The following is a 22,090-nucleotide window of genomic DNA, read 5'->3' on the forward strand; positions in this document are numbered from 1 at the left end:
ATGAAATAGTTTGCTATAAGTTGGTTCATTCGACATATAAAAAGAAAAGAGGAAAATTTTTAGTCCAATGAAGGGAACAAAGAAGGTAGATATAGAAATATTTCACAGTATTTGTTGCATCTGCAGTGAATTATTTATACTGAAACTTAAACGATTTGTGAGGATGTTAATTCTTACTTTCCATGAAGGAAAGCTGAAAATATTAGAGGTAGGGGCTTAAGTACTTCAGCGACGCAGCATCCTTGTGAGTTATGCGTATTATCAAGCCATAAAGTCAAGTGACCATTTTAATGTAAAAGAAAAAAATGAAATGCAGCATGATAACATTTAGAAGTTAAAATAGTTAATTAATTCTGGTTGAATTCAAAAATATATACCTTGAATTTTACCCTATTGGGTAAAAAGTCATACCCTTTAGTGAGAGAGGAATTATATAAGGGGTATTGCCAATGGGTTTTCACGTATATTTTACCAAAAAGAAAGCTTTCTCGCTAAACAGAGAAAACTACGCGGGTCTGCGAGTCTTCAATTACGCAAACAACCCGTTGGCGCAACACCACCCCTCAGTTTTCAAATCCACCAACTGGAGTCTTGAGTTGTCGATTTTTCGATGTCCGCCAATTCTGGTTAAATTCATTTTTCTCGTCTCCACCGATAGATCGCCAGAGGTTTTACCGAATATCTAAAAAAATAATTTAAAACGATAGGGTCCTTGCGAACGGATTAAAATTCGGGTCGTTAAGTTGCCAAATGAATTGCTTCGATCGCCAGGTCTTTGCTACACTTCGGAGGTGAAAACTTACCTATCTTTCCTTCTCTCAGAACGGGAGGGGACGCTATGGCTAGAAGGTGCGCTTCCATTTCTTGGAATCGGCACAGTCGGGCGAGATGCTGCAGGCGAGCGTGAAATCTATGAAACTAAAGCCGTGTACCGATAAGGACCATCTGCTATGTACGGCACTGCGGTGTCACTCTTGGGGGTCCTGTTGTTTACTTTGTAATTTTTGTGGCCACCCTATTTTTTGGCAAAAATAAGTCGGTGTTTACTCCATAACCTGGCAAATAAAATCGCTGAAACGGAAATTTTCAATAGTTAATCTTCTTCTGATAATGAATTAACATTAAAATTGAGAATTTCCCTTTTTAGGGAAAATTTTATGATGGAAGGAAATAGGATCACCAACTTTCCCTGAAATCGCCTGATTTTTCCTGGTTCTAGCTAACTTCATGGTGATGCATTAAAAAAAATATGGGCAAAAGGATGGTCAATTCTACACCCGATGTGTACACGTCTTCTTGCATGAATATAGCAAAATAGTACTTGGGCACCCAAGTACAGCAAAATAGTACTTGGGTGCCTAAGAGTTTATTTTAAATGATAGAGCTAAACACTCAGAATCGAGACTCGCTGTGAATTCTTCGTAAGACAGATGTGAGCAATGGTCCAGTGACGATAGAAATAACTCTTTTTTGTACCGGGGGTCTTAAGATGATATCCAAGGCAAATGACAAAAAGCAGTGTATCTTATCTCGAGCTTCTAGCGGAGCACCCGGCGGGTCAGAGAGAGTCTCCAATTAGTTTCGAGAGGGACTTCACCCGCGGTTCCTCTTGCAATCAACATGATGCGGCTACCGCTTCCTCACAGCCCTCCCTTCTTGAAGTTTCCGTCCCACCTCCCCTCCCTCTCTCCAACGGAGGCTGGATGGACATTAATTCCTTGGTGGTGTTCTCAGTTGGAAGATGCTGCAATTATTTTAACACTTATACGGGAGTAAAATTTCTTATCCACCGTGACCCCTTACCGCAAAGATCAATCACAGCGGCAGAGCTACGTGGCGAACCGGCCTAAGCAACAGGCCTTCAGTCGATGTCGAACACTCCTAAAATTCTGCCCTCAATGAAATATTGCCCTTTTTGGTGTGATAGCGACAGTATCAAAAAGTTACAATTGGAGGTACTATGTATTTCCCTCTATTTAAATCCGTAAAATAAGTGTAAATAATGTTTTAGCACTTATTTCGCTCATATAAGTTGCCTCCGGAATCAAACAATTCCTTGCTCAATGAAAGAAATACTCGAAATATTTTATTTTCATCTTTCATAGTTCTACCATTTAAATACGACGATAGTGCAATATTTGATACATGAAGATATGCGTCTATCACAGAAAATACTAGAAAGATCAAGGAAGTGCGCCTATTGCATGACCATAAAATGTATTTAAGGCTAGCGCGTCTTTGATAAATATCGTAGATGCATGCCCAAATGAAACGAAACTGGTATTTGAATAAAATTATGCAATAAAACATAAGCAATCTGTGAAATATACTATTCGTGCATTAATAACTATGCCTTAGGACTTGAAACTATTTGTAGAGGACTATAATGTCTAAAAGACATGCTACGTGTATAAAAATAAAATAGGAGCATCGCTCACTAATGAGCTTACATTTACAGTCTCATTATACACCAGGAAATTGTTAAACGTAAAGCAAGTAAAAGTGAATCTAAAGCAGTTTCTATTTGCAAAAAGTATAAACTTTAAAAGAGAATGATATAAAGAACAGACATGCCAACTTAGCGCTTTTTTCATAACTTGGAAAAATTAGTATACGTTACGTGTTTTACAAGGCGACCTATGGATTCCAGTAAGTGAGAAAGGAAATTCAAAGAGAAAAAGAAATGGGTGTGGTTGAAAAGTAGGGAAAAAGCAGGGAGGCAGGTCTTTTTAAATGCACGAGGGAACTGCTGGACGAATGACCGTCGGGCGGGAACAAAGGAAGCCGCATGTGCCCAACGATCAAACGTCCCTGCAGCGCTCTCGCGCATGGCTGACACGCGGACATTTATTTCCTAGTGCCTTTCAAGCTCATGGGAGCCCCCTCAAAGAAATAAAATCGTGGGATTTCATGAAGACAAAAGAACACGGGAGTGGTTTCTTGGATCAAGGGAAGGTGATGCGGATTATTATTCAAATTGAGCTTCGAGAGAGAATGCTCGCGTCCAATGGAAACTGCAAGATGGCTGCCGACTCCATAATATGGGTACTGTACCCGTTGCGCTTTCCTCTTGTCTGCCCGTTGATTTTGGTGATAGATGCGACTGAAGTTGGATACGATAACAGGCACCGGCAAAGCGATCACCAGTACTCCACTGAGAGAGCAAACACCTCCCACGATTTTACCGGCAATCGTCTTGGGTACCATGTCACCATACCTGTAAAAAAGAAGATTCAATGGTTTCACAGGCTACAGAAAACTATGTAAATCATTTACTCCAAAACGTATTTGATAAAAGAAAACATGATTTAAGAGCATGTGCTTTTTAATTCTCCAGAAAATAAATGGATATATAGGCCAATGGAGGCCAAATAAAAGTCAAGAAAAGTTTCTCCAAGCATTTAAAATGTACAAGTGCAAAATTACCTTAGTAAAATGGCAGTGTTATCGGAAAACTTAAAATGAGAATCACTAAAATACCATGGTGAGATGCCATAGAACTAACATTTTATGTTCAAATCTATAAGAAGTCGTTCAATGAAGGCTTTAAAACTGAATCTCTAAAGAATTAAAAATAAAATTTATCTTAAGCACTGTTGGATGCAAAAGGAAAAAATCTAAGGAAAAAATTTATTTCATAGGAAATGTAGGAATTCTCATTATGTACTCCTTTTGAACTATAGAACGTGGAGACAAGTGGACTGCAGCATTCAAGCCTTTCCTCTTTAAGGTCGCAAAACGTCTTGAATTGTTCATGACGAGCAAAATATGTGATGGGTCTCTTTCATCTCGGCGCGTAGGTCAAATACTTGGTCTCTTATGTTCCCTTTGCCAAATAATACCGTGAAATGCCGTAAGTGTTCGTGCTGGAGATGTAAATAAATGGTCAAATAACATGAATCATAACGTATCGGACGGAGATTTCGGTGATGGATTCAATAATAAGAAAGGTTTTCCCATGTCTGTCGTTTCACAGCGATAATGGTGAGTTAATACTGCTGTCGTGGGGGGGTGGAGCGAGAACAGTAACGGGACTCCTTGGGACACTAGCCGTCGACAGCGCTCTCAACCCTCCTCGTGCGTCATGGGAGAACAGTAACGGGACTCCTTGGGACTAGCCGTCGACGGCACTCTCAGCCCTCCTCGTGCGCCCGTTGGTCCCGGGTATTTCGGATAAATACAAGGGGGACCCAACGGGGTGGGCTAGTCAGTTCCGTCGCCGGTCCGCGCCATCGCAAGACCGCTCCTACCTTCCCTACGCCGGTCGGCACCCTCGCGAGACCCGCGACTCCCTGCCTGATTCCCTGTTACTACCCTTGGGCTCCGAGCATCTGTGTTGCATTGTTGTAAGTACCAATAAATACGTCCAACCAAAGAGTGGTGGTTCTTCCTCCCTTAATGTCCCCGACGAGTCATGGGAGAACAGTAACGGGACTCCTTGGGACTAGCCGTCGACGGCACTCTCAGCCCTCCTCGTGCGCCCGTTGGTCCCGGGTATTTCGGATAAATACAAGGGGGACCCAACGGGGTGGGCTAGTCAGTTCCGTCGCCGGTCCGCGCCATCGCAAGACCGCTCCTACCTTCCCTACGCCGGTCGGCACCCTCGCGAGACCCGCGACTCCCTGCCTGATTCCCTGTGACTACCCTTGGGCTCCGAGCATCTGTGTTGCATTGTTGTAAGTACCAATAAATACGTCCAACCAAAGAGTGGTGGTTCTTCCTCCCTTAATGTCCCCGACGACATTAATTGGTGTCAGGTGTGTTTGAGGAACGAACATTTCAGGGAATTTTGCATTCAATACGGATGGATCGCACCCGAACGGAATTTTAACAGTTAAACTTTCAATTAACTGATTTTTGCTGTAAGAATGCTATCCTTCTTACCAGCACGCTACCATGCCTTTCGGGCACCAGATTCAGACTACCTTAGGTTTATCACCTTATAATAAGTTATAACGTTTTTGTCATTGTGGGTTAAGCAATTGCTGTCATGGCGTCTTACAATCCTTTTCACTCGTGTCCTTCAGACCTCCCTCTTTTCCCAACTTACCCATTGCACCTAAATCCTTTTGTGGAGTTTACGCCGACCGTTAATACCATCACCGACAGTACTTCGACCTCCGGTGCACCCACACAATACGCCACGACAATCGGGAGTCAAGCATATCTTATTCCAAATTTTAGCGGGGACGACGAATCGTCCGTAAGTAATTTCTTGGAATGTTTGAAAATCACAAGTCATCTTAATGCTTGGACGGAGGCCCAAACCTTGTGCGTGGCGCGATTGCGTCTCAGTGGCTCTGCAGCGGAATACGTTACCACTAACCCACATATAATGGATAACTTTGAAAATATTTCCTCTTGTCTTAAGCGCAGATTTTCAGTTCGAATTTCTCCCATCTCGCTCGAGCGTATGTTTACAACTTGCGTGCAGCGCCCGCTTGAACCCGTCAGTGAGTTCTCCACCAGACTTCGGAAGATCATTCGCCAATTAAGGGAAACTTTTCCAGACCCAAATTCAGCATCCACGAAAGCTATCTTTGACCACAGACTTTTATCTCAATTTCTTTCGGGATTAAGAGAAGAGTTAGGACGTTTCGTCTTGGTTCGAGGTCCAAAAAATATTCTGGAGGCGGAAGAGTTTGCGCTGAATGAGGAGGCGAATTTAAGAAATTATGCGATTCAAGTTCCTAATGCTGGTGGCATCCACTCTCTTTTCCCTAGGCAGCCGTCTCATGTCAACCCTCATCTCCCGCAACACTATCTCCCCCCGGCTCCCATTCACGAACAGACGCCATACTCATCGCGTCCAGCCCCGCTGTTGGAAACTCAATCGCCGCTCCGCCACCCGTACAATCTTCGCCCACGACCCGGCCGCGTCACACAGAGTTAGAGCCCTTTCTTACAATGGCAGCCGCAGCACAACACGGAGTTAGCGGGAGCCAAGGGCGTGGACAGGAGTCGAAACGACCTGCCGAATGCATCGATCCCGTCCCTCCGGAGCGGACTCCAACACCAGGATGCCGAGCGTTGGGCAAAAGACCACCGCCGTATGCGTCCGCCGGGATGATGACGGCCCTCCATCTACTCCTGAACGACCTGTTACCCCGGGACTGGAGGAGGAAATCTCAGCGGCCACATCCGCTACGCCGAAGAGCATCAGTCCCAGCAGACCACCCGGAGGTGAGGGATACCACCCCTCTTCCCTACCACCTCCACCAAAAGGCCCTCCGATGTGGACCGGCCCCGTCACAGGCCTCACTCCCCTCCTCCAGGGTGTGATACCGAACCTCCCTCCCCTTGATATTCCATTCCTAACTTCCAGCTATCCTCCCGTCAGGCAATTAAAAAACTTTATGAACATCACGGAAAGTAATCTCGCTCACCAAACAGCTAGTAACCTTGCTCTTGTTGACTTATTGTCCACTATTCACAATAGCTATCTGGCAATCTCGCAATATTTAGCAGAACTTGAACGAGCTCTTTCGCTCACACGGACTACCGTTATGCTAGCGGAGCTGGGTAGGTTGCAACCCACGATCCTCGCCCCGTCCCACCTAAAAAGAATCTTGAAAACTGCTAAAACCCAATTGGCGCCTGACCATCAATTCGCACTGTACGAAGGCACTTCGGCTATGCCTATATACAGCATTGCACGAGTTCGCATTCTCAGGCATGCTGGTACTACCATGCTATTGGTTGCACTCCCGTTAAGTCGCCGAAATGGAAAATTTAGAGTGTACAAGGCTCACACGTTCCCGGTGGGGATGCCTGACGGCCAACCGGCTATGGTCTTAAAACCAGATTCCATGTACTTGGCCTTAACAGAGAACCACGAGGGGTTTATCCTACTCCCGCCTGATGGTGGCGAAGACTGTGTTACAGGCGATGTGCAAGTGTGCCTTCCCTCCTATCCTATCCTACGCAACCTATCTGACTCGGGCAACATAGCGGCATTTTTAAACAGTAGCATCTATAAAAACTCACTGCGAAGTGCACGTATGTAGCACTCCGTTTTTGGAATATGTAAGGGGAGAAATTGCAGGTCAGTGGCTGTTTAGCGTGAGCCGGGAGCTTTTTTTAAATATTTCTTGCCCTCATAGACGATTTCAAGTGTCCTTAAACCATTAATCAAAATGTCAAGTTAATCCATTACGCTGGAATTCCTGCATTAGCTCTTATAGCTTTTGCCCTTTTCGGTGTAGGCTATATTTGTTGCCACCGGAGAGCGGGGAAGGGGCAGAAATCCTCCACAGGAACGCCGGAACACCCACCTATTCAGGTGTATAATGTCTCCCAATCTGCATCCCCAACATTTGTCCCCCTTTTCCCAATCTGTGAAAGGTCCAGTGAACTGATGTGCTAATGTGTTTAGGCAGTTGTGAACTTGTATGTGGAATATTTTTGTGTGTGTATGCGCGTAAGGACCTTGAACGTGTGTGTGGAACATTTTTTTGTGTGTGTGCGCGTAAGGACATTGAAGAAGGAAAAAGGGGGTTGAATACCCACCTATATCAATGATTGCTCAAGAATGTACATTTCCAATGTAACTTAAATTCTTAAAAGGTTCATATTGTTATTCGGTATTTTTTTTACATGTGTATACTCTGCATACTGATACTCAGTGTTTTCTTCATGTTTATTGTTCATTTATATGAAATTTTCTCGGAGCCTAGTAATTCCACGCCAGGGGCTTAACTGCCGACGGGGTGATGTCGTGGGGGGGTGGAGCGAGAACAGTAACGGGACTCCTTGGGACACTAGCCGTCGACAGCGCTCTCAACCCTCCTCGTGCGTCATGGGAGAACAGTAACGGGACTCCTTGGGACTAGCCGTCGACGGCACTCTCAGCCCTCCTCGTGCGCCCGTTGGTCCCGGGTATTTCGGATAAATACAAGGGGGACCCAACGGGGTGGGCTAGTCAGTTCCGTCGCCGGTCCGCGCCATCGCAAGACCGCTCCTACCTTCCCTACGCCGGTCGGCACCCTCGCGAGACCCGCGACTCCCTGCCTGATTCCCTGTGACTACCCTTGGGCTCCGAGCATCTGTGTTGCATTGTTGTAAGTACCAATAAATACGTCCAACCAAAGAGTGGTGGTTCTTCCTCCCTTAATGTCCCCGACGAGTCATGGGAGAACAGTAACGGGACTCCTTGGGACTAGCCGTCGACGGCACTCTCAGCCCTCCTCGTGCGCCCGTTGGTCCCGGGTATTTCGGATAAATACAAGGGGGACCCAACGGGGTGGGCTAGTCAGTTCCGTCGCCGGTCCGCGCCATCGCAAGACCGCTCCTACCTTCCCTACGCCGGTCGGCACCCTCGCGAGACCCGCGACTCCCTGCCTGATTCCCTGTGACTACCCTTGGGCTCCGAGCATCTGTGTTGCATTGTTGTAAGTACCAATAAATACGTCCAACCAAAGAGTGGTGGTTCTTCCTCCCTTAATGTCCCCGACGACACTGCAGCGTGGGATGGTAGAGGCGAATGAAAACCTCCTCCCCATCTCCAAAATATATCAGGTGCTAACAGAAACAGTTCTGTGATATCTGCAGCCCTAAATACTAGAAAATATATTCAACACCAGAAAAAGACAGTTAAATCAAAAGATTGTCATCTCAAAACGGCGAATGAGACAATAACTGTCTGTGAGAATTTCAAAAAGGTTGAAGCGAATTAAAAAAACTAGCTTTCGTAATTCCTTAGAGTCCTGAGAATAAAGTAACAAAAGAGGAAGACGTTGATTCAGCAAAAGATTAGTGCGAAACATGGCAATCTGAATTAAACTCATAAAATTGTCCATTGCTGGATTTTTGGGTGAGTCGCGCGAGCCGGAGCACATTAAAAATACCGAAACAGTTTGTGCAGACTTGATATTAAATTGAAAAGTTAGGCCTATTAACGACTCAAGGTGGTTTACACAGAAATTGGGAATACGAGGTCTGTCCCAAAGGTATTGAGATTTTTTCGGATTAACGGAGGGACTGGTGTCGGTCCCCCCAGCTTTGTTCGAGAGAGTGGAGTCTCAGGAATAGCTGGAGCTGATAGTAGTTAGCTCACAGCCTTTGCAGATTGCGAACCATTCGTTTGCGAGACCTTTACAACGTGATATCGTTACGCTCCGTCATGAACAGGCTATTGGAACAGCGCTAGGCCATCAAATTCAGTGTGAAACAGGGCGAAACCGGTAAATAGAGGCATAAAATGCTCAAGGCAGCTTACAATGATAACGCCATGCGTAGATCAGGTGTTTTTAAGTGGTACAAATTATTTCGAGAGGTTAGAGACGACGTTGAAGACGCCGAACGTTCAGAACGCCCTTCGACCTCATAAAGTGACGAAAATCTTGCAAGCTTGAAGGCTTTGTTGGACAGGGATCGTAGATTAAGTATTTTCATGGTGTCTGGTGAACTTGGCATCCCTAAAATTGATATGCACTGACTTGTGACCGACTACATGATCATGGGAAAGGTGTGTACGAAGTTGGTGCCGCGAGGGCTCTCGGGCGAACAAAAGGAAATCTGCCAAGAGTTTCTCAATCAAGTGAGCGAGGATGCAAATTTTTTAGAAAATTCCCCGTCAGACTCCTTCCTCTTCCCCGCCTCAAATTTGTGCTGGAAGGACATCACCACGGCTCGGTGAAAGCGTTACAAAAGGCCGTGACGACGGAGCTTAGCAGAAATTCCGGCGCCGCCCTCCAGGAGGCGTGGAAAACCCTCTGGGAGCGGTCTGTGGACGCACAAGGGTGCTACTTCGAAGACTAGAGGAAATGTGTTGATTTCGGCGATTATTTTTTTAATTAACTCAATCCTATTACTTTTGGGACTGATCTTGTATGTACAGAGCAAAAGTTAGAATTAATTAGAAGAGTTTTGTAGACATGTCCACGCTGTGTGATTTTTCTGCTGCCAGATCTTCCTGAAAAACAATAGGTAGCACATGGAAAGAATCTGCCCTCCCTTTCTTCTAATTTGTGAATTTAACATATCATTGGACTTAGCGTTCCTTCCTCACCTATCAAGCTCACCTTCAGGTGCGGTCATGGCGGGGAAATGTGACGATAAGTTCAAAGAGCAATATTAGCTTTCATTTAAATGAATGTAAAACTCCAATAGCCGTAAACAGTTTACCTTTCTAAACAAAGTACAAATGAAATTAGTTGGCTAGCGCCACAAGTCAAGAAGGGGTAAAAGGTAAAAAGGAGAGGATAAAAAAGGTGAATACGAATACGCGTATTTCGGCCACAAAGTAGCCCTCTTCAGCGTACTGAAGGGTAATCGTCACGACAACACAAGTCGAAGTGAGAAAGGGTAAGGGCAATATATATAGAATATATAGTGTTACATGTGAGGGGAAGGGGAGGGTGGTGTAAGAGACAAGAGCCAATGGACGAGGCTGATGGTAGAGGAGTTTGAAAAGATAATAGAGGATAAGAAGCACTAACGTTGAAGAGACTGTAGGTTTACAATGAACTAAGGGCTATTTTAAATTTAACAGGGAGAAAAGCGAGGAATGTGAAATAGGTCCTGTGTCACTGTTTAGGAGATTGTCTCTGTTTTTGAAAATTAAAATGCTCTCATAAGCGTCAAGTAAATTATTCGTAGTTTGTTTTAGGAGATTTAAATTGTCTTTTGTCATGTGGTGTCCTGTTTCAATTAAATGCTCTGCCACACTGGATTTGTCTGGTTTATTGTGTTTGTAGTGGGCGTAGTGTTCTTTATATCTAGTAAGAATATTTCTTCGTGTTTGGCCTATGTAAGAAGCTTGGCAAGTCCCACAGTTGATTTGGTAAATGCCAGACTTCTCTGTTGTAGGTGTTTTGTCTTTGTTGTTTCCTAGGAGCTGTTTTAGTTTGCTGTTGTTGGCGTAAGAGATTTTCGTGTCAACACTCTTGAAATTTTTTTCGATACCTCTGGTTAACTGAGGATAGAAGGGTAATTTAATGTATTTCTTTGTTGCGTCTTTTTTGTGTGTGGTGGATGTAGAGATTAATTTTTTAATTTGTGTTTCTTTAATAAGTTGTCGATAAGTGATTCTTGGAAACCATTACGTTGGTAATATTTTTAATGTATTCTAATTCTTTATTGTAAGCCATGGTTTCCAAAGGGACATTTAACATTTTGTGTATGAGAGAATGGTAGACCGCGAATTTGTGGCTGGGATGGCTAAAAGAATGTTTATGGATGTAGTTGTTTGTGTGTGTGGGTTTCCGGTATATATCAAAAAGTAATTTATCGTTCGATCTATTGAGGGAAAGGTCTAGGAAAGGGAGGATGTTATTCCTTTTGGTTTCAACCGTGAAATTGATGGAAGGGAAAAGACTATTGAGATTGTTCACGAAATCATTAAGTTCGCACATAGTCTGCAATGGGCAACTCACTTTCTCACCTTCTTTGCGAATGTTTTCATGTCTCACTTTGAGTGCACTTTTAAAGAAAAATTCAGCTACTTCCCCGCGGTTTATTTACGAAATGTTGACGACATCTTCTCCGTATTTGATACGACTAGAAAGAAATGCGGAGATTCTTTCGGTGGGAGGGTTGAACCTGGATACTCTAGGCCGACAGGGGACATTGAGTTTGTATATTTTTGGGAGGAGATAAAACTGGGGTGTTCTAGGATTTGGGGGTTAGAGTAGAGGTATTTGTTAGCGTTAGAAATACACATAGTCTGAAACATTATCGGCGGTGGTGACTGACTCGGGGTTGAACCGCAGGAAACCACGTTCCTTGGTGGAAAAGTTCTTTTTAAGTTTGACGGATTTAACGAAAGATTTATTGGAAACTTGGTAGAGAAGTTGGCACATAAATATTTCAAATGAATGGTCACACGGGAGGGGTTTTGCTCGGGGGTTGAAGGAAGGCGGAATTTTTCAGGAGCGGACTTTCATCTCTATTGAATTATCTCTAGTTCAAATAATATTTTACCTGACTTAGCGTTGATTTTTTTCACAAGTTTATCCGTCCCACGTTCTAACAGTGTTTTCAACTTTATTTGTAAAATTTCCATATCCACGGACTTCGGCTTTTTTTGCTTTATTTATTTCACACATAAGTTTATTTTTGAACTCTCAACACGTCCTTCTAATTCACTCCATGATTCTTTCTTTCTTATCATTTTGCGCGTGATTCATGATTCCTTTTTTCGTCTTCTTACAGTTCCTATGGTTTCCTTTACGGCTTTAGATCTCCATCGTTGGTTACGTTCCGAATTTACCTCTATAGTACCCCTTTCCTCACTTATGTTTACCTCTGAAGCCTGGTGATACTCCTTGCCTGAAATGCCCGGGAATGCTTCCACATTCTATTTCCCTCTTCCCTGTTTTATCATTTTGCATTGGACGCTACACGTCTTTAGTACTAACTTATTATATATGCCTGCATCCTCTCTCGGGATGATTTGCGAATAAACCACGCTGTTGCTAAACAGCAATGCTTTACCCAAATATCATCCAAATATCTTCCTAAATCTCCGGGCCTTTTCTACGCACGATGGTGGTTTTAAATGTTCTCAGAACTACCACCACCTGTCAACGCTAGCGCAACGGGTTTTCCGAGTAGTAATAACTCCTTCTTAAAACCCTTACTGAACAGCCCTGTCATAAATTCTCTTTCTCTTGTGAAATCTTCTTTGCCTAACACAATTCTCCCCCTCATGTCCACTACTTCGACCATTTCGGTCCAAATAACTTCAAAGATACTTCGCTGTTCCACCGGTCTGGTTGTTGCACTCCTATTTTGACCTTTGAATTAGCCTTTCTCTTTTTGGAAAACCGCAAAACCTTTGTTTCATTTGCATTTATTCTCATTCCATATCCATTGCACCTGAATTTCCAATTTATTCAGTAATGCTTGCAAACCCTTGGCTGACTAACAAACTAAAGCTTGCTCATGAGCAAACCTAACTGATTTTATGAATTCCCCGCCGACTTTTATTCCCATCTCTAGTTGTTCCAATATCTCTTTAGGGATAATGGAAAATGGGACAATGAAATAGCGGCAACCGCGCTATTCTCGCGTGTGCTCATCTCTATGCTGATTACGAGTACGGGAAGGCTTTTAATTAATGGAACAGAACTTTAAATTTAAAAATAACAACAAAGGCAATTAAAACACCTTAACCCTGGAGAATAAAAACCCAACTGTGCGGGAAATCGAACTGGTGACCCCTGGGTTGTTACGCCTAAACGGTACCTCACTGCAACCAGAGTCGATATCGAGCCCATAGAGTTGGGATATTAGTTTGAATGAAAACTAAGTTCTTGAAAGTGAATAAGAAAAATAGATAGGTATTTTTATTCAATAAAATAATATTTATTGAACTTAGAGAGAAATTACTCTGATTACATATATTCTATAAATATATTCGGTTTAAAAGCCACTGCATTGATGCGTTAAGACTTCGTTGAGTACATTTGGAAAGTTTTTTTCTTTGGTGGGTTGGAGATTATTATTCCACATGAAGTACAATAAGATTGTAATGAGCCACGATATGACTACGAGGAGGTTTTTAGAAGATACACTCATATGACCAAAAGATTTTCTCAAATAATGAAAAACTCTAATGAAGAGCTCAGAACGTAAACTCGTAGAGTGCTGACATATGACGCAAACGATTATGCACAAAATCTAACGTACATTTGGCAGAAAATCATCAAAAATATTGGTACACAACACGAAGTCCTCTTGACATCTGAAAAGCTCCTGAGTGGCATGTTATTGCCCCAAAAAGAAATAGAAAAACGGCTTCGATCTATATAAACTAACATAGCTCCAAAATTGGGAATAAGAATAATGACGGAACTTGGGAAAGCCATAATTGTATTGCGAACCTTACAAATAAACCGTTTTTTACAAGTCGATATAAATGAAAAGCTAACTCACAGAGTCCCTCTCTACAAAGGCGACAAAAGGGTGGACCCAAGTAGCTGCTGGTCGATTTCTATGACTATAAAATGTATTTTGTTAGCATTATAATGAACGTTCTCGACAGTAGGTAGTAGTATACGTTGCCTTTATCAGCACTGGCTCAGAAAAGGAATGTTGTACAAAACAGAGATTGGTCTTTTATTTATGCTTCCCAGGAATTGGGGGAAAATAAAGGGATGCTGAATTCTAGATTACAAGAAAGTCTTCGGAAAACTTTCACGAAAAACCGATGTACAAACGTAGATATTGCGATATTAACGTGAACATTAGTAATTGGATTAAGGGCTTATTATCTAACTGTAAACATAAAGCACTCGTAGAGAGGTTGAGTTCATTAGAAGTAGACGTAACTTCAGGATTGCCGCAGAGAAGTATTAAATCCCCTATGCTTGATGGTATACATTGACGACCAAAGCTTCCACGATGGCAGCAGCAACTTTAGATTGTTTGCAAACGACATAGCGATTTATAGAGAAATGAAGACCTCGACTTGAGGGTCTCTAACGGTTTATGCTAGATGATGGCATGTTGTAGAGAATGGGGCTCAAATTTAACGATCATAAAATTTACGACACTGCAGTGTTTGAGTGAAAGAAAAGATAAAAAAGATATTAGTCACTAGATGGATGACATCAACTGAAGCACTTTATAACTAGCCAAATACTTATTAAGCCGAAAGTAAGCTTATCAGGTGCACTCACAAAAGAAGAGTATGCGGGTTAGTTCAGAGAAGCTATGTTTCATTTGACGGATTTTATGAAAATGTAATGAAGTGTTTCGAGAAAAATGTTACTTTGCTTTAGTTTACTTAAACTTAGAATACAGGACAAGTATCTAAGGTCCATAAAGGATAAACTTAATAAAATATTAGGTAATGTCCACAGAAAATTCACTTAGTTTTCATAAAAATTGTTACTAGACGAGTGTAAGCGTTACGGATGTGTTTAGAGTAATTAGGCTGGGAGTCTCTTCATTCGCGCAGAAAGCAAGCAAGGCTTAAGGTTTCAAAATGTTATAGGCCACTAATTTCCTTGTGACATGGAAGGAAATTATTATGGTTCCAAATCATATTGATAAATTCGAATACTGGGATAATAGAAGAGAGATTGACACCTTCCAATAACAGACTCAAGTACTCGGACTTTCCTTGCACAATACGCAATCATAACAAAATCTAACCCAATTTGCTGAAAAAACATAAGCGCCAAAAAGTAATGAATAAGTCAACAGTAACAATTCTTGAGTTGCATATGCATAAGCATTACTCTTTGTACAGGGTCTATCCCAAAAATAAGTAGATTGATTTTTTGCCACCAATGCAGATGGCTAGAGTGGGGTTGATTTGTTGTGGGAAAAGCAATGTGAGATTTGGGGAAACCAACGCGACCCACGTAAGTTAACTGCGGATTGCTACTAGACTGGACCCCTGTTCGACGGTCACGTCACGAATTCACGATTGACAGAGCAATTATATGCGTTAAAATTGTGCATTAAACTTGGGAAATCGGGTTCGGAGACTATGACCATGGTTAAGCATGCTTATGGAGATGGGAAAATGCCCAAAGTGATGGTTTTCTGCTTGCACAGGATGTTCTGGGAACGTAAGAAGAAGGTTGATGACGAGGGATGCCCTGGACATCCATCAACAACACAGAGTTATGAAAATGTGAAAAAAGTGAGATACATGCTCAATTCTAATTGATCTCCAACGGTAAGGATGTAGCAGAAAAGCGTAATATTTAGAAAACCAGAGTGTTTTGCATTCTTACAGACGATTTAGCCATGATGGAGTTGTGCCAAAATGGTCCTCAAGGTGCTGTCGGAAGACTGCTTTTGTGACAAACTTGCCTCGGACCTCTTGGACCACGGTTAAAGAGAACCGAATTCTTTAGAATAGGTGGTTACTGGTGCTGATGTATTGGTCTTTGAGTATGACCCAAGTATAACTCCTTTGACTACCATTTTGGACCACTGGATTATGCCTAAGAGGCCATGACAAGGTGCCTGAACGAGGGTCCTGCCGATGCCCTACAGGAAGCGTACCACAACTGGCGAAGGTACTGCCATTGGTGTGTCGATACATTAGAGTAATCTTATGAATAATTAAAGCAATTTATACTTTGATTTGCAATAATTTTTCCCCCAAATGTATTCTGCTTATTTTTGGGATAGACTTTGTATAAGCAGAAATATTTTTATATGAGCTTGCATATATGTATTCAAATTAATGTACAAATTGATATTTCTGCATGCTTGGATCGTATCCTTGTATTCCCAGCCACGCCCACTTTGACGTGGCTGTTGGGGTTTTGTTTAGATGCTCGTGTGTCAGAAAACTCAGATTAGCTTGCAATAATCTTCTTTTCCTAAATTTTCCCGGTCACGACAGCGTAAGTTCCTACTGTCAGGAATGGCCGTTATATTCCTCACAAATACATACTACCTTGAACAAAAAGTTCCCGGAATAACCACCGTGTGGCGCTCCCATCGTTCCGATTTGAGTTCTGTTTTTTTTGTTAAATTGGTACATCTGTTGTTGATATTCCCTTTAAATCTTAGTGTCATAACTTGACATTTGCAAAAGTTACGGTCGGTTTTCGGTATGTCCATCAGTGCTTCCTGCGATTTTTCCATTACTTCCTCTCGGCTGCTAAAACGCGTTCCCCGTAATGGTTTTTTAACTCGATTGAACAGAAAGAAGTCACAGGGAGCCAAATCAGGTGAATTCGGTGGCTGTTGGATGGTATTTGTTGCATTTTTCGTCAAAAAATTACGAATAATGATAGCACTGTGCGACGGTGCGTTATCATGGTGCAAAATCCACGAGTTTTCTGCCCACATTTCTGGTCTCTTTCGGCGAATTGCTTCACGCAAACGTCTCATAACGCCCAAATAATACTCTTTGTTTACTGTCTGGCCTTCTGGCAAAAATTCATGATGCACTACACCGTTGTAATCCATGAAAACCGTCAGCATTGCCTTCTTTTTTGACTGAAAACGACGTGGTTTTTTTGGTCTCGGCTCATTTGGTGAACGCCATTCACTTGCCTGATGTCTGGATTGCGTGTCGTACTCATAAACCCACGTCTCGTCTCCAGTAATGATCCTTTTGATGAATGTGGGATCGGATTCAGCCTCGCAAATCATGTCTTTTGCGACGTCAACACGGTCTCTTTTTTGCATGAAATTGAGGTCTTTTGGCACCAACTTTGCTGCTACACGACGGAAACCCAAATCATTAACCACAATGTCTTGGGCGGATCCATAGGCAATGTTCAAGTCCTCCGCTATTTCTCTGATGGTTAATTTGCGGTTATTGACCAACATTTCTTTTACTTTATCAATTTTTTCACCGACTTTCGATGTCGATGGTCTGCCACTGCGTTCATAATCTTCGATTGACTCACGACCACTTCTGAACCGCTCGTGCCACTGGTAAACGACCGTTTTTTTTAGAGAATCGTTGCCGAAACACTTTTCCAACATTTCCAACGTCCGTGCGCCACTAAATCCGTTTTTTACGCAAAATTTAATACAAGTTCGTTGTTGCAAATTTAAATCCATTTCTGCAATTGTAAAAAATCGCCAACACACACAGAGATAGATGTACTCTTGGCTACGTAACTTTTGCAAATGTCAAGTTATGACACTAAGATTTAAAGGGAATATCAACAACAGATGTACCAATTTAACAAAAAAAACAGAACTCAAATCGGAACGATGGGAGCGCCACACGGTGGTTATTCCGGGAACTTTTTGTTCAAGGTAGTATTTATAGGCTTCGCCGGATATTAACTACAAAGAAATAAATCTGAGATGTGGTCTTACCAAACGCTGCCTTTGCAAAGGGGATATTAGTGGCTAAACCTCGAGCCATGTAATTACCATTTTTAATCGACTTGTAAGAAACAGTTGAAAAGTATGTGCGATGTCTTCATCAATATCCTTCAGTATTCTAACCAGGATGATTTACAGGCCAAGAATTGTATTTTTTTATAATAGGATGCCCTTTTCCGCTCCAGTATGAGAAGATAGCATTCCGCTCATTTTTTCAGCCCTCTGGCGGATGCCGACATATTTTGAGCAAGGCGCTTTTTGAAAAAGTTATCAAATATGTTTGCACTAATCGCTACAAAATCACCATTTTCTGTCATTAATGATTAAAGTGGTGCGTCCCCTTACGCTTCCCTTATATAAGGGCAAAATGATTTTTATATTCATTAAATAACACTCTAAAATTTAAGCTTTAATATTGCATTAAGCATTACGTGTAGTCATCTTTCTTTATATTTTTCGTATTTACCTGTGGTCATGTTCATTAAAATATCTACAATACTTTTTAGACTAATTTTAAAAGTTGAGTAAATTTTCTAATGCCACTCCTGCTTCTGTTATTCCATCCCGGCTACATGCTTGCCATACTTATCTCTTAATGGAACCGAACTCACAATCTTGTCATTTATGTTATTTAAAACAATTTTAAAAAACGTTTAACAATGCTCATAAAAACAATTTAATAAACGACACGCATTTCGAATAAAGGATAGTAACTGCACTTAATTCTGCGTACAATACCTGGTACAAGACGTATAAACCTATTGCAAGACCAATAAACCTATTGCAAGACTTATAAACCTGGATCATCTCATCCGTGATCCATGGTTTTCTATTCCTTCCTAGTCCTAGGATGAGAGGATTACAAAGATGGATGAGCGGCAAAAATGGAAGAATGTAAATACAGAATTAGGAAAAATGAAGTACAAAGAATTAAACAATAGATTTAGGCGGGCAACAAATAAAGCAAAAGAAGCATGGTGGAAGACCCAGTGCGAGGATATGGAAAGTCTGCAGAGGGAGGGGGAAATCGGTGCGCTGTACAGCAAAGTTAAATCTTTATCGGGAAGTAACAAAGGGAGATCAACGATAGCAGTTAGAGATAAGGCGGGCAAGGTAATAGTTGATGCAGGGAAGACCCAAGAGAGATGGAAGGAATATATAGAAGAACTGTATAGTAAAGAGCTTAGACCAACAAAGTTAGACATAGAAAAGGAACATGACGTAGAGGAAGATAGCTTAGGTCCGGGCATACTAGACAATGAGATAGAAAGGGCATTTAGGGAGATGGAACTAAATAAGGCCATGGGGGTGGATAACATTCCCGCGGAACTTTTAAAATGCTTACGAAAATGTGGGAGGAGGAGGCTATATGGGCTGATCCGTAGTATTTATGAGGAAGGAATCTGGCCGGAAGACTTTGTGAGATCATTTTTAGTTCCTATTCCGAAAAAGGTAAAGGCCACGTCATGTGAGGACTATAGGACAATTAGTTTGATATCCCACGCAGCTAAAGTTGTTCTCAGGATCATAAACAAAAGGATAGAGAGTAGGGCAAATGATTACTTGGGGGATGATCAGTTTGGGTTTAGGAAGGGGAGAGGTTCGCGTGATGCCATTGCAGTAATGAGATTATTAATCGAGAGGAATATAGAACACAACCAGGAGATATTTGCCTGTTTCGTAGATTTCGAAAAAGCGTTTGATAGAGTGAACTGGGAAAAACTGAGTATTCTGCAGAAAATAGGAATAGATTGGAGGGAAAGGAGGCTAATCCGCCACCTGTACATGTCTCAAACTGCTCAGGTGCGGATAGGTAACGGGGAGTCTGGATGGGCAGTGTTAGGAAGAGGTGTAAGGCAGGGTTGCCCATTATCACCGTTGCTGTTCAACCTGTATGCAGAGGAAATGATCAAAGAGGCATGAGAAGAACTGAAGGTGGGAATGAAAGTGGGCGGGGAATCCGTAAAATCAGTTAGGTTTGCTTATGACCAAGCTTTAGTTTGTCAGTCAGCCAAGGGGTTGCAAGCATTGCTGAGTGAATTGGAAATTCAGTGCGACAGGTATGGGATGAGAATCAATATTAATAAAACAAAGGTTATGCGATTCTCTAGAAAGAAAAAAGCTAAGCTAAACATTAAAATAGGAGGGCAAAAACTAGAGTAGGTAGAACAGTTTACGTATCTCGGAAAAATTTGGACCAACACGGTCAAAGTAGTAGGGACGTAAGGAGAAGAATTGCGCTAGGCAAAGAGGGTTTCACAAGGAGGAGGGAGTTGATGAGAGGGACGTTGAGTAAGGATGTTAAGAAAATACTCGTAAAAACTTTGATATGGAGCGTAGCTATGTACGGCGCGGAAACGTGGTCATTGAAGCAGGAGGATAGACGTATACTGGAGGCTTTTGAAATGTGGGTGTGGAGAAGAATGGAGAAGGTGAAATGGACAGAGAAAAACATAAACGAGGAAGTACTTGGTATGGTTGGCGAAGAGAGGAGTTTGCTGGGAGCAATCCTATGGAAGCAGGAAAAGTGGATGAAGGGGGTGTTGACCGGCAGCGGGATGTTGAAGACTGTAATTGAGGGGAGAATGTTAGGGAAACGAGGAAAGGGAAGGAACAGGATAGGGATGTTGGACGGGATGAAGGGAGGAAGAGAGTACTCAGAGCTGAAGAGGGATCTGATGTAACGTAGGATGTTGTGTTTAGCTAGGGGTCACAAATTATTTAATTAGTAATCACATCCATCCAAAAACCTACCTTAACCGGTAGATTACCTAATAATAAATAATAAACCTGGATAAACCTGGTGTGGATAGAAAATGTAGGGGTAGAAAGGGGAGAGTAAATAAGTGTAAGGGTTAAGAGAGGGCGGAGTGAAGGGTAACTGGCGACAGAAAAAGTGGGGAATGCCACTGCAGGAGGGGAATGTGCCATGCCAAATTGGAAGGATGTTGCAATAAAGTTGTTCTCTGAGCAAGTAAAAATTTCCAATTGTTCAAAATGAAAAATCATGTGTCATTTTCTACTCCTACGCGGTGCCATGCAAGATACCTGTCGATTATGGGGCAAGAGATGATTCGTAACTAATTTCCAAATGTATAAATTGTTTTCCATGACAAGCATGTAAAATACTTCAAATGATGTGGATGATGATAACTAATGGTACATCCGCTACCGTATCTAGGCGACAGATAGTTTTCTCCACAAAAGAGAGCACATGGGAGGAAAAAGAAGGGAGTTAAATTCAGGTTAAATGGCATAATGACGACATATTAGGCTACTTCAAATGAAAACTTAAAATACTTTTACCAAATCATGGTCGCATACATTTATTCCATTCCCTTTTAATTCGAACGAAATATGATGCCTTTAATGTGCCAGTTATACACTTGAACTCTGTAACCAAGCCATTATCCCTTCTGCCATAGTACGGTGGGGCTGATAATATGTATTTAAGACGGTAGCTAAAGATACCTGCTTCCAATTTATGCAAGATATTTAACCTGTATACTAATCTTTGCTCTTTGAGTGACTTCCAAACTAGTATGTCTAATAACCCACCATTCTACCAGGAATAAAACCCAAGCCACATTTTCCAACCAAAAGGTTGGTCTGATAAATTACGTTAGAGTTCATCCATTACTAGGCCCCGCGGCGTGTGAAATTTGTACACCAGGGTAGGGGGGTCAGATCCGTTCTCTGTACCGCCTATGGTTTCCCACCATGATCGAACCCGGGCCATCCTAATTCAGAAAATAAAAAAGGTCAATAGTTCAAAAATTAACCCCCTGGACTACCACAACTAAAACGTAGCAGTGCTGAAATATTATTTTTTATTACATTTTCCTTCAATTAATCAAAATACTGGGCCCGTCCAGAAAGTAACCTTTTTTGTGTCGCATGAGAAGTGGTGAAGGGAACCGAATGGTCGCTGTATTGAGGTACGCAGCAGGTCAACAAGCTTGAGATTCAGTTGTTGGAAGGCCTGAGCTGGCTGTTTGTTTTCAGTGGCGAGTCAGAATGAGCAATATAATAGAAATACTTGCCGAATGTTAGGTTCGTTCAGTGATAATATATTTACTGATTAAAAACTTCAAACCTGCCATTCATCGGAAAATTTCACGTACCAAGTGTGAAGAGTGACAAGAGTTGTGGTTCTGTGTTGTCGTCCGTTGAAAAGTGAACATAAATATCCATGATGATGACAGAAGTGGCTGCCCATCTGTGGTGAACAATGACCTGCGCTTAAAAATTGACGGAACTTTCGTGAAAACTAGCGATTTGCGATATCTGAAATCTTTAGTTTACCACAGATTTCTACGACTCTATTGCA

At 42.1% G+C, this 22,090-nt stretch overlaps 1 protein-coding gene across 3 annotated transcripts in view; it reads right to left on the reverse strand.

Moving 5' to 3' along the window:
• Shal (Potassium voltage-gated channel protein Shal) overlaps nt 1-22,090 on the reverse strand; it is a 456,388-nt gene that overhangs the window by 53,447 nt on the left and 380,851 nt on the right. For all 3 annotated transcript variants that reach the window (XM_071586568.1, XM_071586567.1, XM_071586569.1), the window contains exon 2: nt 3,055-3,217. In XM_071586568.1, coding sequence (XP_071442669.1) covers nt 3,055-3,217 — 163 coding nt within the window. The remainder of the gene's footprint in view (nt 1-3,054; nt 3,218-22,090) is intronic.

This window comes from Hetaerina americana, unplaced genomic scaffold, assembly GCF_022747635.1.
Source record: "Hetaerina americana unplaced genomic scaffold, ioHetAmer1.1.p SCAF_23, whole genome shotgun sequence".
Classification (NCBI taxonomy): domain Eukaryota; kingdom Metazoa; phylum Arthropoda; class Insecta; order Odonata; family Calopterygidae; genus Hetaerina; species Hetaerina americana.